General features: G+C 40.8%; 1 protein-coding gene across 1 annotated transcript in view; it reads right to left on the bottom strand.

Moving 5' to 3' along the window:
* Positions 1 to 1,375: 1,375 nt before the first annotated feature.
* Positions 1,376 to 15,120, bottom strand: part of LOC138754020 (inactive carboxypeptidase-like protein X2) — a 106,708-nt gene continuing 92,963 nt past the window's right edge. Inside the window, 3 exon segments of the mRNA XM_069917738.1 lie at positions 1,376 to 3,303; positions 9,875 to 9,974; positions 12,597 to 12,736. Of these exon segments, the coding sequence (XP_069773839.1) occupies positions 2,999 to 3,303; positions 9,875 to 9,974; positions 12,597 to 12,736 (545 nt within the window). The 3' untranslated portion in view covers positions 1,376 to 2,998.

The raw sequence follows: 15,120 nt of genomic DNA, 5'->3' as shown, positions 1-15,120 counted from the left end.
CAAAAGTGTGTTAGTAATCTTGCCATGAATTACCAGTGTGAGTGTGACTTTTAATGTAAAACATTAATAAGGTTAGAAAATGCAAGCAGCTATTGCAAATTTTTATCAGACCAGATGACACAATAGTGAGTGGGAGAGTTGTTATGGATATTGTGGAGGTTTGGTGGATGTTACAAAGCGACGTTGGTTGGATGCAGAGCTGGGCTGAGAAGTGGCAGATGAAATTTAACCCAGAAAAGTGGTGCTTCATTTCCGTAGGTCAAATTTGAAGCAGAATACAATTTTAATGGGAGAACCCTAACCAGTTTGGATGAACTGAGAGATCTACACTCAAAACTGCTGCACAGATTGGCAGTGTCGCTACGAAGGTCACTGTTGTGTTGACCTTGATTAACCATGGGGTCAAGCTCAGGAACTGTGAGATGATGTTATAGCTGTAAAAGACCTTGGTTAGACCCCATTGAGATGTTGTTCATTTCTACCCACCTCATTACGAGAAAGATGTGGATGGTATAGGGAGGCTGCAGAGGATATTTACAGATTTTGCCCGAATTGGAGAGCATACCTTATGAGGATAGGTTGCGTGAACTCAATCTTTTCTCCTTGGATCAATGGAGGGTGAGAAGTGACCTGATGGAGGTGTACAAGATGGTGAAGCATTAATCTTTCCCAAGGCTGAAATGGCTAATTCAATGGGGCACATTTTTAAAGTTCCTGGGAGTAAGTACAAGGGGAGGCAAGCTAAGTTTTTCATATAGAGTGATGGGTGCATGGAATGCGTTGTCGACAATGGTGGTGGAGGCAGGTATAATAGAATCTTTTAAGAGACATTTGATGGTCCGAGGAACTGAGAAAAGTGGAGGATTATGCAGTAAGGAAATTCTAGCCAGTTAGAGTAGGTTATTACGTTGGCACAATTCTGGGTCGAAGTGAATGTGACTGAATGTCCATGTTTTTGTGTTGATGGGCTATTCAGGTGATTTTTGATTTCTCATATTTTAAAGGAATTCTTTTCCATTTGGGTCCATGTGACCAGTTAATTTCATTGCCTGGTATGTGGAGCACAGCTCAATGCAGTCTTTGCTTCTCTCCCAAATCATGACATGAGTAGGAATCAAGTTGGCATCTGAAATATTAGATCTGTTTCTTCTTCTACAAATGCTGTTGAGCATTTCCAGAATTCTGTTTTCACTTGATTTCCAGCACTTGCAAATCTTTAGCTTTCATATGGAATAGAATACAATCTGATCAACAGTTAATAAAACACAATGCTGGAGAAACTCAGCAGGTCAAACTGTTACTTTATGTAACAATTTTTGTGTGGGAAGGGAAACAAGTTTGATTGGTTCAAAGAATAGTGGGTCTGGACACAGGCTGAATGCAGAAATAATCTTTATTGAAACACACGTAAAGGAATTGCAACAGGGATAACACATGAACTCAATCTCACAACACAGTGCAACCAGTCACATCGGACTTAACACTACCGATACCAGCAACTGTTTATACAGTCCTAACACAACCAAGGACTCAATGAAACATTATTTGTTACATAAAGTACAGTTTGACCAGCTGAGTTTCTCCAGAATTGTGTTTTTAATCTCTGATCAACAGTTTTTTTTTCTCTCATCTGTAATTGGCAGAAAGACCTGATAGCATAGCAACATTGAGATGTTTAAAGTTGCCATTTTTTTTCCATCTCTTGGATCAATTGTCCCTAAGTTCTGGGTTCCTGTAGATTGACAAAGATGGTTTTTGCAACATTCCTATCTAAAGCAGATTTAGAACAGGCATCTAAAATTGTTGAGCCTTTGTCTAGAAAGGAGTTTTGTGTACATGGATGGAATAGGCTTTCTGAAGAATAACTTGAAATATGTAAGTCATGGAGCTTAATTTGTTGTAAATGAGGCCAGTCAAGCAAGTTGTGGTCACTGTACTTGGATGTATATGTTTGGATTAATTCTTTTGTTTACAATCATTAGATTGCACAGAAATGGACTTTGGAGACCTTTTTTCTTCTTGGTATACCCATGTTAAGCTGTCATGAGATTGATGCTTCAAAGTGATGCAGCATTGCATTGTTATGCTGTGAAACCCCCTGGTATCTGGAATTCAAGCAACTGGCAGTTTCACCAACAGGCAAAAAAAAATGGAAATTTAAAAAATAAATAAGAACAAAATAAGTAAAAAAATTTGCAACTGTAAAATTGTAGAAGTAAATGTTCTCTGAAGTAACACAAACCTTTGGTGAGGATGGGAGCAAATATTCAGTCAGCCAAGTGCCTTGGTCATGCTTTGCTCATAGCAGCTGTTTGAATAAAGTGTGAAACACCAATGACGTTGCTCGCTGGTGGGGTGACTCTCTTAAAGTGTCTCCTTATCCCTGCTTAATACGAGTTGCCCGAGTTAGAGGCTTTATCTTTAAACATGGTGGTGGGGGGGGGGAGGGGTTAATTATCTAAGTAATTGTTTGTCTTTTGGGCAGCTCTGTGGAGGGGGAGGAACCCACAGATGCAGCAACAGTTAAAGCAAAATGCTTCAAGGTTTATATATTCATGCAAGTGAGGTTTGTTCAGTGTAAATACAGTATAGTATTTTTGTTTTTTAAACTGTTTTATTCAATGCAGGTGTATTAGGCATTGTACGAGTAAGTCTCAAGCAACTGGAAAATATACTTATACGGCATCTACCAATCCCTAGAGGTGCCGGATACCAAGAGTTTTACTGTATTTAAAGTATCATGTTTGTACTAACAGTAATATTTAAAGGTCCATTTTAAGTGTTATTTTGTTTCTTCAAATTAAATTGACTGATATTTGATCCAGACACATTGATCATTGATGTAACTGATGATGGCAATTTACAATGTCGTTAAGACTGTTACATGTAATAATTTTTACAGGTGCATTAAGATGAATAGTCCTTAAATGGCATTGTTGCTTTTAAACAAAAAGCCCTTTATTCCCTCATAAAATTCATGAATGTACAAGTGAGTACTTTACTGCTGTAAAGTCAGAGTCTGGTTTTGTTTAGGCCTCTGGTGTCCAGCGCGCACTCGAATTTTGCGGATCTTCTTTATTCTCCTCCCTCGCCTCAAGATCATATTGATGGGTTTGCGTCCGTATTGTTCCATGATCTCTTGAATTCTTTGCCAGTTGGATTTGCGCAAGTTAAAGTTGCACTCTGTTGCCTCGTTCTCGTATCCTACGTGGCACACACGCATGCTGGGTGCATAGCCCGTGGCTTTCACAATCACCCGATAATCACCAGGGTTCAGTATTCGCCAGTAATCCCCATCGGTTGCTAGAAAAAGACAAGGGAAATAATCAGCACAGCTACACAATCCTTTATCCGGAAAGCGAGGAGAGGGGGTTATCATGATAATGAATATGTATGAGATGTACCGGAAGTCACGTGGTATGAGAGAGAGATAAGAGCACAAGCAGGAGAACAAAGGAAACTGGAAAATAAAGACACTGAGAAGTTTACCTGATAAAACTTGTGTTTGATGTTTTATTAACTTCACATTTCGGGCCACAAATGTGACATTGACGACGAGGATGGGATAAGCTTGAAGAAAATTAAAGACTAAAGAAGATTACAGAGGATTACAGAGAACTTCAAGGTGATAAGAATTTTCTCTTTGACTCAGTACTTTTGGGGCTGGAATATTTCCTCATGGCTGGTGCAGACGGTGACTTTCTAACACATAGTGGAATTGCTCATTTTGACCCAACAGGTGATGCAAGCACTGTAAGTGTGAAGTGGAAGGCATGGCTGGAAGAATTTGAATCCTACGCCGACAGTCGTGGCCTATTTCTAGATACCGGTACAGTTGAACAAAAAGCGCAGAGAAGGGCGTTACTTCTTTTCACTGCTGGTCCTGCAGTTCGGGAGACATTTAAGACACTTTTGAATACTGGAAGAAAGGATGAGTACTGGAAAGCGGTAGATGCATTAAATGCACACTATGTAGTGACACCGAATGCTACATTTCAACGCCATTTGTTTCGGAGAACGAGACAAGAAGATGACCAGACAATTGCTTAGTACGTGATGAGACTACGCCAGCTAGCTGTTGGATGCAATTACATGCCAGCTGATTTGGACAACCAATTATTGGATCAAGTCGTACAGCACTGCAGATCAGATAAACTCAGAAGACGTCTACTGGAAAGAGGGAGTGAGTTGGAACTCACCGATGCTTTAGCCATTGCTGCTGCATTAGAGGCTGTTGAAGGGCAATTTCATACCATGACCCTGAAAGACAACTCAAGCCAGCAAATTAAGAGGCTCTCACTTCGCCATAACCAGCCAAGATGTACGTCCACACAGGACGTGGAGTGTTATCGATGTGGAAACCGAGGTCACTTTGGAAAAGACCCATATTGCCCGGCCAAAGGCAAAGTTTGCAGAAAGTGTGGAGGTCAGGACCACTTTGCAAAGAAGTGCAAAAGCAAGTCCAATGCAGACCAGAAGAGGAAGAGTACAACTTCCAAAGGGAAAGCCTGGGGGAAAGGAAAGTATCCTGGAAAGAAAGATACTATTCGCCAGATAGACGGTGACGATGATGATACCCAGGAGGGACAGAGTTGTTACCAATTTACGTTGAATGAAGTACATCATGAGAAAGTCCCAGTGATCATTGGCGGAGTGACAGTGCAGGTCATTGTAGACTCAGGCAGTGACAGTAATGTGATTGATCAACATTTATGGGAGAAGTTGAAAAGGAAAAAGATCATCTGTACCTCAAAGAAGTGTTCCAAGAAACTATCCATACACAGCAACCAAGCCATTGCAGACCATTGGATGTTTTACTGCAACTGTTGAAGCTGGAGATAAGTACACCGAAGCAGAGTTTATGGTCATAGAAGAGAGGGGAGAACCATTGCTGAGTAGAAGCACAGCGCAAGACCTGGCAATACTTCATGTTAGAGCTTGTGTCAATTCAATTCAGTCATACGAGGATATGTAGCAAGAATTCCCCGCAGTCTTCCAAGGAGTAGGAAAGCTGAAAGGTCGACAATTGAAGCTAGCGGTAGATGAAATGGTCAAACCCAAGGCACAACCAATGCGCCGAACTCCGTTTGGACTTCGTGGGAAAGTCGAAGCTAAAATTAAAGAATTGATTGAACAAGACATTATTGAACCGGTGGAACATTCGACACAATGGGTTAGTCCCTTAGTGATTGTGCCCAAACCAAAGGGTGACATAAGACTATGTGTTGACATGAAAATGGCCAATGAAGCTATAATTAGAGAACGACACCCTATACCAACAGTGGAGGAAATACTTCAAGAACTAGCTACCAGCAAGGTATTCTCAAAAATTGATTTAAAATGGGGCTATCATCAATTAGAGCTGGATCCAGGTTCCCGAGATGTAACAACATTTGTGACTCACTGTGGATTGTATCGTTACAAGAGACTATCATTTGGAATTAATGCAGCTTCGGAGATCTACCAGTATGAAATCCATCGAGTGATTCAAGGCATTCCTGGAGTTGCCAACATTTCTGACGACATCATAGTCCATGCACCAACGAAGGAAGAGCATGACAAACGGTTGAGGCGTGTACTATCTAGACTACAGGAGGCAGGCCTTACTGTGAATGGAAACAAGTGCCAGTTCGGTGTGTCAGAAATGAACTTCATGGGACACAGACTTACACGGGAAGGACTAAACCCTGCAGAGGCCAAGGTGAAAGCTATTGCAGAGGCATGTGCACCTCAGAACGCAACAGAGGTGAGGAGTTTCCTGGGATTGGTCAATTTTTGTGCAAAGTTCATTCCTAATTTCGCTACAGTGGCAGAACCACTAAGGAAACTAACCAGGAAAGGTGTACCATTTCATTTTGGATCTGAGCAGAAGAAAGCGTTCACAGCGCTGAAGCAAAGCTTGACAGATGCAAAAACTCTTGGATATTACGATCCGGCGGCATCAACCAAAGTCATAGCGGATGCCAGCCCGGTTGGTTTAGGAGCCGTGTTGGTCCAGATGCATGATGGAGGACCAAGAATCATTGCCTATGCCAGCAGATCGTTATCAGATGTGGAAAGAAGATACTCTCAGACAGAGAAAGAAGCACTCGGACTTGTATGGGCCTGTGAGAGGTTCCATGCATATTTATACGGCATTGAATTTGAACTCATCACAGATCATAAGCCATTAGAGGTGATCTATGCACCTAGATCCAAACCATGTGCCAGAATAGAGAGATGGGTACTCAGACTACAACCCTACAAATATAAAGTAATCCACATTGCAGGGAAAACTAACATTGCAGATCCGCTGTCCAGATTGGTGAAGGATGGTGGTCCACAATCCAAGTCAGAATTGGGAACAGAAACAGAGAGCTTTGTACGCTTCGTAGCTATTCAGTCGACACCGAAAGCTGTGACTACGAAGGAAGTCGAGAGAGAATCCGAACGTGATCCAGAACTCAGGGAAGTAAGAGAATGCATACAGAGTGGACAATGGGACAAGTGTACTCACAAGGCTTACATTCCCATTAGAGACGAACTTTGTTGCATCGGACAGTGTGTATTAAGAGGTTGCAGATTGGTGATACCGCAAAGATTGAGACCGAAGATTGTATCCTTAGCGCATGAAGGACACCTAGGTATTGTTGGTACCAAGCAAAACCTCAGGACCAAGGTATGGTGGCCAGGTTGTGATAAGGACGCAGAGAAATTTGTTAAAACTTGTCACGGATGTCAAATCGCAAGTAGGAGTAATCCGCCAGAACCGATCCGGAGTACGCAACTTCCGACAGGACCATGGATCGACGTAGCTGTTGATTTTCTTGGACCTTTACCGACGGGTGAATCAATTATGGTAGTGATAGATTACTACAGCAGATACTATGAGTACGTGGTGTTGAAGTCCACAACCACTGAAAAAACAATACAAGCATTAGCAGAGATATTCGCAAGATATGGATTACCTGTTACATTATACTCTGACAATGGTCCACAATTCATTTCAGAGACATTTGCGGAATACATGAGGACCACAGGTATCCACCATCATAAAGTAACTCCGAAATGGCTGCAAGCCAACGGAGAAGTAGAGAGACAAAATCAGTCCATTGAAAAACGATTGAGGATTGCACACGCAGAAGGACAAAATTGGCGAGAAGCATTGCTATCTTATGTGGCTGTCTATCGAGCAACGCCTCATGCAACCACTGGAAAAAGTCCTGCAGAAGCATTTTTTGGGAGAAAAATCCGCACAAAAATGCCAGAAATAAAGGAAATCCGAGACGACCAGGAGATGAGGGACCACGATGCTGAAAAGAAAGGTGCAGCAAAGCTGTACACAGATTCGAAATGTGGAGCCAAGTACTCAGACATCATGCCAGGAGATAATGTTCTAGTGAGGCATGAAACTGGTGGTAAGCTAGATACACCTTATTACCATCAACCCTATACTGTCGTATCCAGAAGTGGCAGTATGGTGACAGTCAAGTCTCCGACTGGAGTCCTGTATAAGAGAAATATATCAGGTGTAAAAAGGTACCAGTCCAGAGATACATCGAGCGAAGAGGTTGAAAGGCCAATATGAGATGCTGAAACTGAGAGACCTGATGATGTTCCAGAGGCAGTTACCAGCACTCCTGATGAAGTGACTAGAGCGCCAGAAACACCCGAAGCCGTGGCGAGCAGTATTTCCGACACAGAGAGTGAACAACCGAGAAGCGACGACAATATCGCAGGCAGGCCGAAACGAAACCGGAAAGCGCCCAAACGATACGAAGACTTTGTGCCATAGTTTTAATAAGAACTTTGGGACAGTATTTTAATCTTATATCATAAAGTGCATGTATGAGTGCTGTAGGGAGTAAATTTTATGTAGTTGAGTTATAGTATTACCATTAGTTACGATGTTTGTAGGTTTCCGAGGGATATTGGTAAGTGAAGGTAAAGTTTATTTCTGATTAAAGGAGGGTTGTCATGATAATGAATATGTATGAGATGTACCGGAAGTCACGTGGTATGAGAGAGAGATAAGAGCACAAGCAGGAGAACAAAGGAAACTGGAAAATAAAGACACTGAGAAGTTTACCTGATAAAACTTGTGTTTGATGTTTTATTAACTTCACATTTCGGGCCACAAATGTGACAGGGGTGGGGGTGGATACGGCAGCACAATTCGGGTGGGCTTAAATCTGGCTTTCAGAAATCCGGAAAAATCCAAGATTTGGAACACACTGTCCCCTAAAGGTTCCGGATAAAGGATCACGTACCTGTACATTGAAAGCAACAGTCTACTGAAGGAACTTTGTTGGATGAGCAGCATCAACAGGTGGAAAAAAAAAAGAGCTGTCTATGTTTTGGGCCAGACCCTTCATCGGGACATTACAGAGGAGAGATGGCTGATATAATGGCAGGGTTTGGATGGGGACGCTAGGCCCAGATGGCGACTCCCAGGAATTTAAACTGCACTAAGACATTAAATCCTGGCTGATCCCAACTGTATTTTCTCTATATTTTGATGTCCATTTCTAACCTCTCAAAGTTGGTGCATTTGCCTAACCATTTTTTTTAGGAGGAGGGGGTGGTGTGATGGATTGTTATGTTTTGTATTGTATATAGATGTGTTTTAAAGCAGATAAATTGTGTTGGATTTTAGTGTAGGTCACATACAAACACTTCAAAACCGATCTCATTTAAAATGCCAGAGCTCTGCTCAAGCCAGACAGTTCAGGTGCCTTAGCAAAAACTTTGAAGAATGCCTATAAGGACTTCACAAGCAGGTGTTAATTGGACATGCTGTGGAGTAATGGATTATTGTTTTAGAAAGCAACAGATGAACGAACTCAGAAGATTGGGTCCAGTGCCGCAGTCTGAGTGCAGTTTGCTTTTCTAAGAGGGTCATGTGGTTTTCTCAGAGAGAAAGAATTCAGTTCTATGGTTCAGTCGCAGCAGCCAGGACTGGAACACGACAAGCTTGTGGAAAAACCCCATTTTCAAAACAGTTTGTGAGTTCTTAGTTCAGCCTGGTCAAAGCCCTTGTGGTCCACACAAGAGTAGATGGTTGGCTACATAATGTTTCACTTGAAATAAGGGAAACAAAAAGGAACTCAGTGATGACCTGAAAGAAAGAGGTTATAATCTGGAAAACCCTGATGGGGCAAGTTTCTTCGGCAAGACACTGAAGTGGCTGATCTGAAGGAACCAGTTGTGGGTGTCAAACAGCAACACATCTCTCTGAAAACTGACAAGAACCTTCCTGAGCAGTAACCATTTACCTTTCAAACACCAAAGCCTGGTGAACTTGATACATGTTAAATTCTGTGCACAGTCGATGAATCACCTGAGAAGTTAGAAATGGACATCAAAATATAGAGAAAATACAGTTGGAATTGGAGGAGTGAGATTGGACAGTGAATCAAAGAACTTTTTTAAACTTATATACATGTGCGCTTAGAATCAGAAGGGGGTTAAGTTAATAGTAATAAGTTGAAGTGTGATTCTGTTTTCGTGCTTAAAGATAATTAAAAGTAACTTTTGTCTTGGTGAATTTCTATTGCTGCTGGGTTTTGGGGTCCTCTGGGCTCGTAACATTGGTCAGTGATTTGCTTCAGCTTTCAGTCCTCACTGGACCTGCTCCAATGTTCAGGATGTGTTCTTGGTTCCCACCCTTTCAATCACTACTTGTTCTTTGATTACTATTAAACACCAAGTTAATCATAGTCCATTCTTTTGCTGCATTAGGGGTCTGCAGCTCTGAAATTTCAAGTTTCAGAGACTGTGCTTGCCTTGTCAGTCTGCCTTGCCACTTAAGTTTCTTTCAGTCTCTGTATCCTGTACTGCAGGCTATACATGTTATTTTGGGAAATTCTACTAGAATATAAATGAGTATTTTTACCTGTCAGCACATTGTGGTTTATTCCTTCAATTGACACCGTGGCATTGGCAATTGGATTTCCATCCAAATCCCGCACAAAGCCTTTTAACCCACGATGTATCTGAAACGATATTTTGAGTGCAAGATTTTTATACCCAATGTACTCTGCAATAATATGTCCTCATTTGGTGTTTTAGGTCCTGTTGTCAAGAATTTAAAATGAGAGAAAAGACAACTTGCTAACCGCCCTGCAATCTGCTATTAAGATCATAAGACATGGGAATGGAATCATGCCATTTCGGCCCATCAGGTCCATCCCTCCATTCCATGATGGCGGATTTCCTATCCTTTTCAACCCCATTCTCCTGCCTTCTTCCTGTTACCCTTGATTCCCTTCCCGATCAAGAACATATTTGCCTCCACCTTAAATATTCCCAATGATCTTGGCTTCCCAGCTGTCCGCAGCAATGAATTCCACAAATTTGGCATCCTCTGGGTAAAGAAATTCCTCATCTCTGTTCTAAAGGGGCACTTTTGTATTGTGAGGCTGTACCCCCTCATCCCAGACTTCTCTCACCATAGGAAACATCCCACATCCAGATTGAAGATCGATTTAGTTCTCGATTGACCGCTCTGGAATTCTACTACATAATTAAAATAGAATAATGGTTTAAATTAAATCACTTTGTATATTTTGTCATAGCATTTTTAAGTACTATATATAAAAATTTAATTTTTTTAGATAGATAGATAGATAGATAGATAAATAAATTTTATATATATATAGATAGATAAATAAATTTTATATATATATAGATAGATGAATAAATTTTATATATATATAGATAGATGAATAAATTTTATATATATATATAGATAGATGAATAAATTTTATATATATATATAGATAGATGAATAAATTTCATATATATAGATAGATGAATAAATTTTATATATATATATAGATAGATGAATAAATTTTATATATATAGAAAGATGAATAAATTTCATATATATATAGATAGATGAATAAATTTTATATATATATAGATAGATGAATAAATTTTATATATATATAGATAGATGAATAAATTTTATATATATAGATAGATGAATAAATTTTATATATATAGATAGATAGATGAATAAATTATATAGATATATAGATTATCTATATATATAATCTGAGAGATTAGAGAGAGAGAGAGATTAGAGAGAGAGAGATTAGAGAGAGAGAGATTAGAGAGAGAGAGATTAGAGAGAGAGAGATTAGAGAGAGAGAGATTAGAGAGAGAGAGATTAGAGAGAGAGAGATTAGAGAGAGAGAGATTAGAGAGAGAGAGATTAGAGAGAGAGAGATTAGAGAGAGAGAGATTAGAGAGAGAGAGATTAGAGAGAGAGAGATTAGAGAGAGAGAGATTAGAGAGAGAGAGATTAGAGAGAGAGAGATTAGAGAGAGAGAGATTAGAGAGAGAGAGATTAGAGAGAGAGAGATTAGAGAGAGAGAGATTAGAGAGAGAGAGAGATTAGAGAGAGAGAGAGATTAGAGAGAGAGAGAGATTAGAGAGAGAGAGAGATTAGAGAGAGAGAGATTAGAGAGAGAGAGATTAGAGAGAGAGAGAGATTAGAGAGAGAGAGAGATTAGAGAGAGAGAGATTAGAGAGAGAGAGAGATTAGAGAGAGAGAGATTAGAGAGAGAGAGATTAGAGAGATTAGAGAGAGAGAGAGATTAGAGAGAGAGATTAGAGAGAGAGAGAGATTAGAGATTATATAATATATATATATATAAATTCAATGTTTATATATAGTACTTAAAAATGCTATAAGACAAAATATACAGTGATTTAATTTAAATTATATAGATTATCGATACGGATATCTCTCGATACATAAACACACACACACACAAACTATATATAGTAGTGCCTGTTGTTCATTGTCCATTCAGAAATCTGATGGCAGAGGAGAAGATGATCTTTTTGTGACTTGGGTGTTTGTCTTCAGGCTCCTGTACCTCCTTCCTGATGGTGGTAGTGAGAAGAGGAATGGTCGTCTTAAACTACAAGACAATATTGATGAGGTGCCTAGCATGCACAGATGGAACCTAATCCTGATAAGTGTGAAGTGATGCATTTTGGGAGGATTAACAAGGCTCTAACAAGCCATTGAGTGAAGTCATGAGAGTGTCTGCTTAGAACAGAAATGTGGAGGAATTTCTTCAGCCTGGGGTGGTGAATCTGTGGAATTTGTTACCACAGGCAGTTGAGAAGGCCAGGTCATTGGGTGTATTTAAGGCAGCGATTGATAGCCAGGGCATCAAAGGTTATGGAGAGAAAGCCAGGCAGTGAGTGGGGAAAATGGATAAGCTTGAATAAATGGCAGGGTAGAGTCAATGGGCTAAATAGCCTATTTCTGCTCCTATGTCTTATGGAATTGAGCAGAGAGACCTTGGTGTGCAAATGGACTCTCCAAGAATCTCATTGAATAAAGGAACATTTATTGTTACATAGTTAAGCTACTTGTTCTGCGTATGTATTATTTGTATGTGTGTTATGTCTGGTTGTGTGTCTGCATGTTTTGCACCGAGGACGGGAGAACGCAATTAGATGATAATAAACTTGACTCGACTTGGAATTCCGTAACGGATCTGAGTGAGAACTTGCATCTTTCATTCAGGTGATGTTGGACTTGTGGAAATTTGGAGCACCATGCTGCATTTGACGCTGGACTGTTTTCCCATTACCTGTTCCATAAAATGGAGCAGTGCCTCCTGGTTGTTTTCCCATTCCTTTGGCAGCTCACTCTGATGAGGGAATTTATCACAACCAATGTAAATGGAGAGTTGGAAGCAGTTCGTATGCAGATAACAGAAATCATTCATAGCTGTGGAAAAGAAGACAGTTATTGGGGACGGAGCTGTCACTGGAGCAACGGACCTCTTTCAGACCCAACCAACAATGGGGCTAAATCTTTTAGCTGTTAAGACACCAGTTGATGCAACATTTTTGAATTGAGCATCCATAACCTGAAAGAGAATTTGTCAACTTTTTGTCTGTACAATGAAACAGCCTTCGATAACATATAGAACATTACAGCATAGTACAGGCCCTTCAGCCCTTGATGTTATGCCAACCTATATATTCCTACCAAAAAGATTATACTAAACATTTCCTACCTCATCACCCTCTATATTTCTTTCATCCATGTGCAGTCTCCTAAATGCACCCAATGTTTTACCCTCACCACTACCTCTGGTAATGTAAAACCTTGCCCCTGATATCTTCCCTAAACTTTCCTCCCTTCACTTTATACAGATAACTTTTACAAAATGTTCTCAGAATATTTTTAAGGGAGAGATGGCCTCAGAATTCCAGATTTTATTGAACTGCAGGCAGCCTTACACCATGGGCCTTTGTCCAGAGTGGTTTGTGACTAAATGTATTTATTATAGCCACAAGAGAGCGAAATGCCCAATATCCATTGATTATATATAAAAAAAATTCAGAATTTGTTGTTGTGCAGCAGCATGGCAGTCCAAATATTGCCATCAATTACATTTCAAAAATAAATAGGATACGGTGAGGTGATGTCTGTGGTGTATTGTCCATTCAGGTATCTGATGGCAGAGGGAGCAGAGTGAAGAAGAAATGGCCTGGATGGTGGGGTTCCTTGAGAATAGAAGCTGCTTTCTTAAGACAATTGCCTCTTCTTGTAATTGGTTTTGGAAGTACAAGGAGTAAAGCAGGAAAGTCTGCAGACACTGTGGTTCAAGGAAAAACACAATGCTGGAGAAATTCAGCAGGTCAAACAGCGAACTTTATGTAGCAAAGATAAAGATACATCACCGACTTTTTGGGCTTCAGCCCTTCATCAAGGTATGAACGATATGATGGGGGGGGGGAAGGAGGAGCACAGGCAGGAGGTAAATAAGGGATGGCATACCAGCAAACAAGGGGAGGGGGGAATAGTTGTGAATAGAGAGGGAAGGGGTTGGATAGCTGGAGGAACACAGGGTTGGGGAAGAGAGGGAGAATGGGGAATGTGCTAGCATAAACTGGAGAAGTCGATGTTAATGACATCTAGTGGGAGAGTGCGCAGATAGAAAGTTAGGTGTTGCTCCTCCAATTTATGGGGTGGCTTGGGTTTGACAGTAGAAGAGGCCATGGACAGCCGCGGGAGTAGGGTGCAGAATTGAAGTGGTTGGCCGCTGAGAGATCCCTGTGAAGGTGCTCAGTGAAGCAATCTCCGAGTCTGTATCCAGTCTCTCCAAAGTAGAGAAGCCCACGAAGGCAGCAGTGTATGCAGTAGATGATTCCCATGGATACACAAGGGAAGTGTTGTTTGGGGCCTGAATGGTGGTGAAGCACGAATTGCAGGCCCAAGTGTGGCATCTCTTTCTTGGTGGTACAAGGACAGCAATCTTGTGAAGCCAACTTTCAGGTCTCTCCATTGGAAGAAGCAAGCACAAGCTGCTGGAAGAACTCAGCAGATTCAACTGCATAAACTGGGTAAAAATGATCAACCATTGTTCTGGGTCAGGATTAATGTCCCCTCTAATTTTCAGTTGTTAGCGTGTGCAAAAATCTTACGTTTGTGCACATTTTTTCCTGTGACAGAACTATCTGCGCACTGAATGGTTGTGCAAATGTAGACTTGAAAATGTTTCAAGATAATATTGGCCAAGCCTATCTCATGGCTAATAAAACTGTATTGACATGTTTTAATATAATACAAGTATAATTAGCTGCTTGTTTAATTGACTTACTAGTTAATAGAAACAGCTAAGAGATTATTTTCAATAAGTATAATTTAAATTAATCACTGCATTATTTTAGGTGACTGACCTTTTGTGCACACATTAATTCTCCATTGACAACGGCATGAAGCAAGGCTGCATCCTCGCACCAACCCTCTTTACTATCTTCTTCAGCATGATGCTGAAACAAGCCATGAAAGACCTCAACAATGAAGACAGTGTTTACATCCGGTACCGCACGGATGGCAGTCTCTTCAATCTGAGGCTCCTGTAAGCTCACACCAAGACACAAGAGCAACTTGTCCGTGAACTACTCTTTGCAGACGATGCCGCTTTAGTTGCCCATTCAGAGTCAGCTCTCCAGCGCATGATGTCCTGTTTTGTGGAAACTGCCAAAATGTTTGGCCTGGAAGTCAGCCTGAAGAAAACTGAGGTCCTCCATCAGCCAGCTTCCCACCATGACCACCAGCCCCCCCCCACATCTCCATTGGGCACACAGAACTCAAAACGG

The sequence above is a fragment of the Narcine bancroftii genome, chromosome 2 (genome assembly GCF_036971445.1).
Source record: "Narcine bancroftii isolate sNarBan1 chromosome 2, sNarBan1.hap1, whole genome shotgun sequence".
Taxonomy (NCBI): Eukaryota; Metazoa; Chordata; class Chondrichthyes; order Torpediniformes; family Narcinidae; genus Narcine; species Narcine bancroftii.
This window is presented reverse-complemented; position numbering and strand designations above follow the sequence as displayed.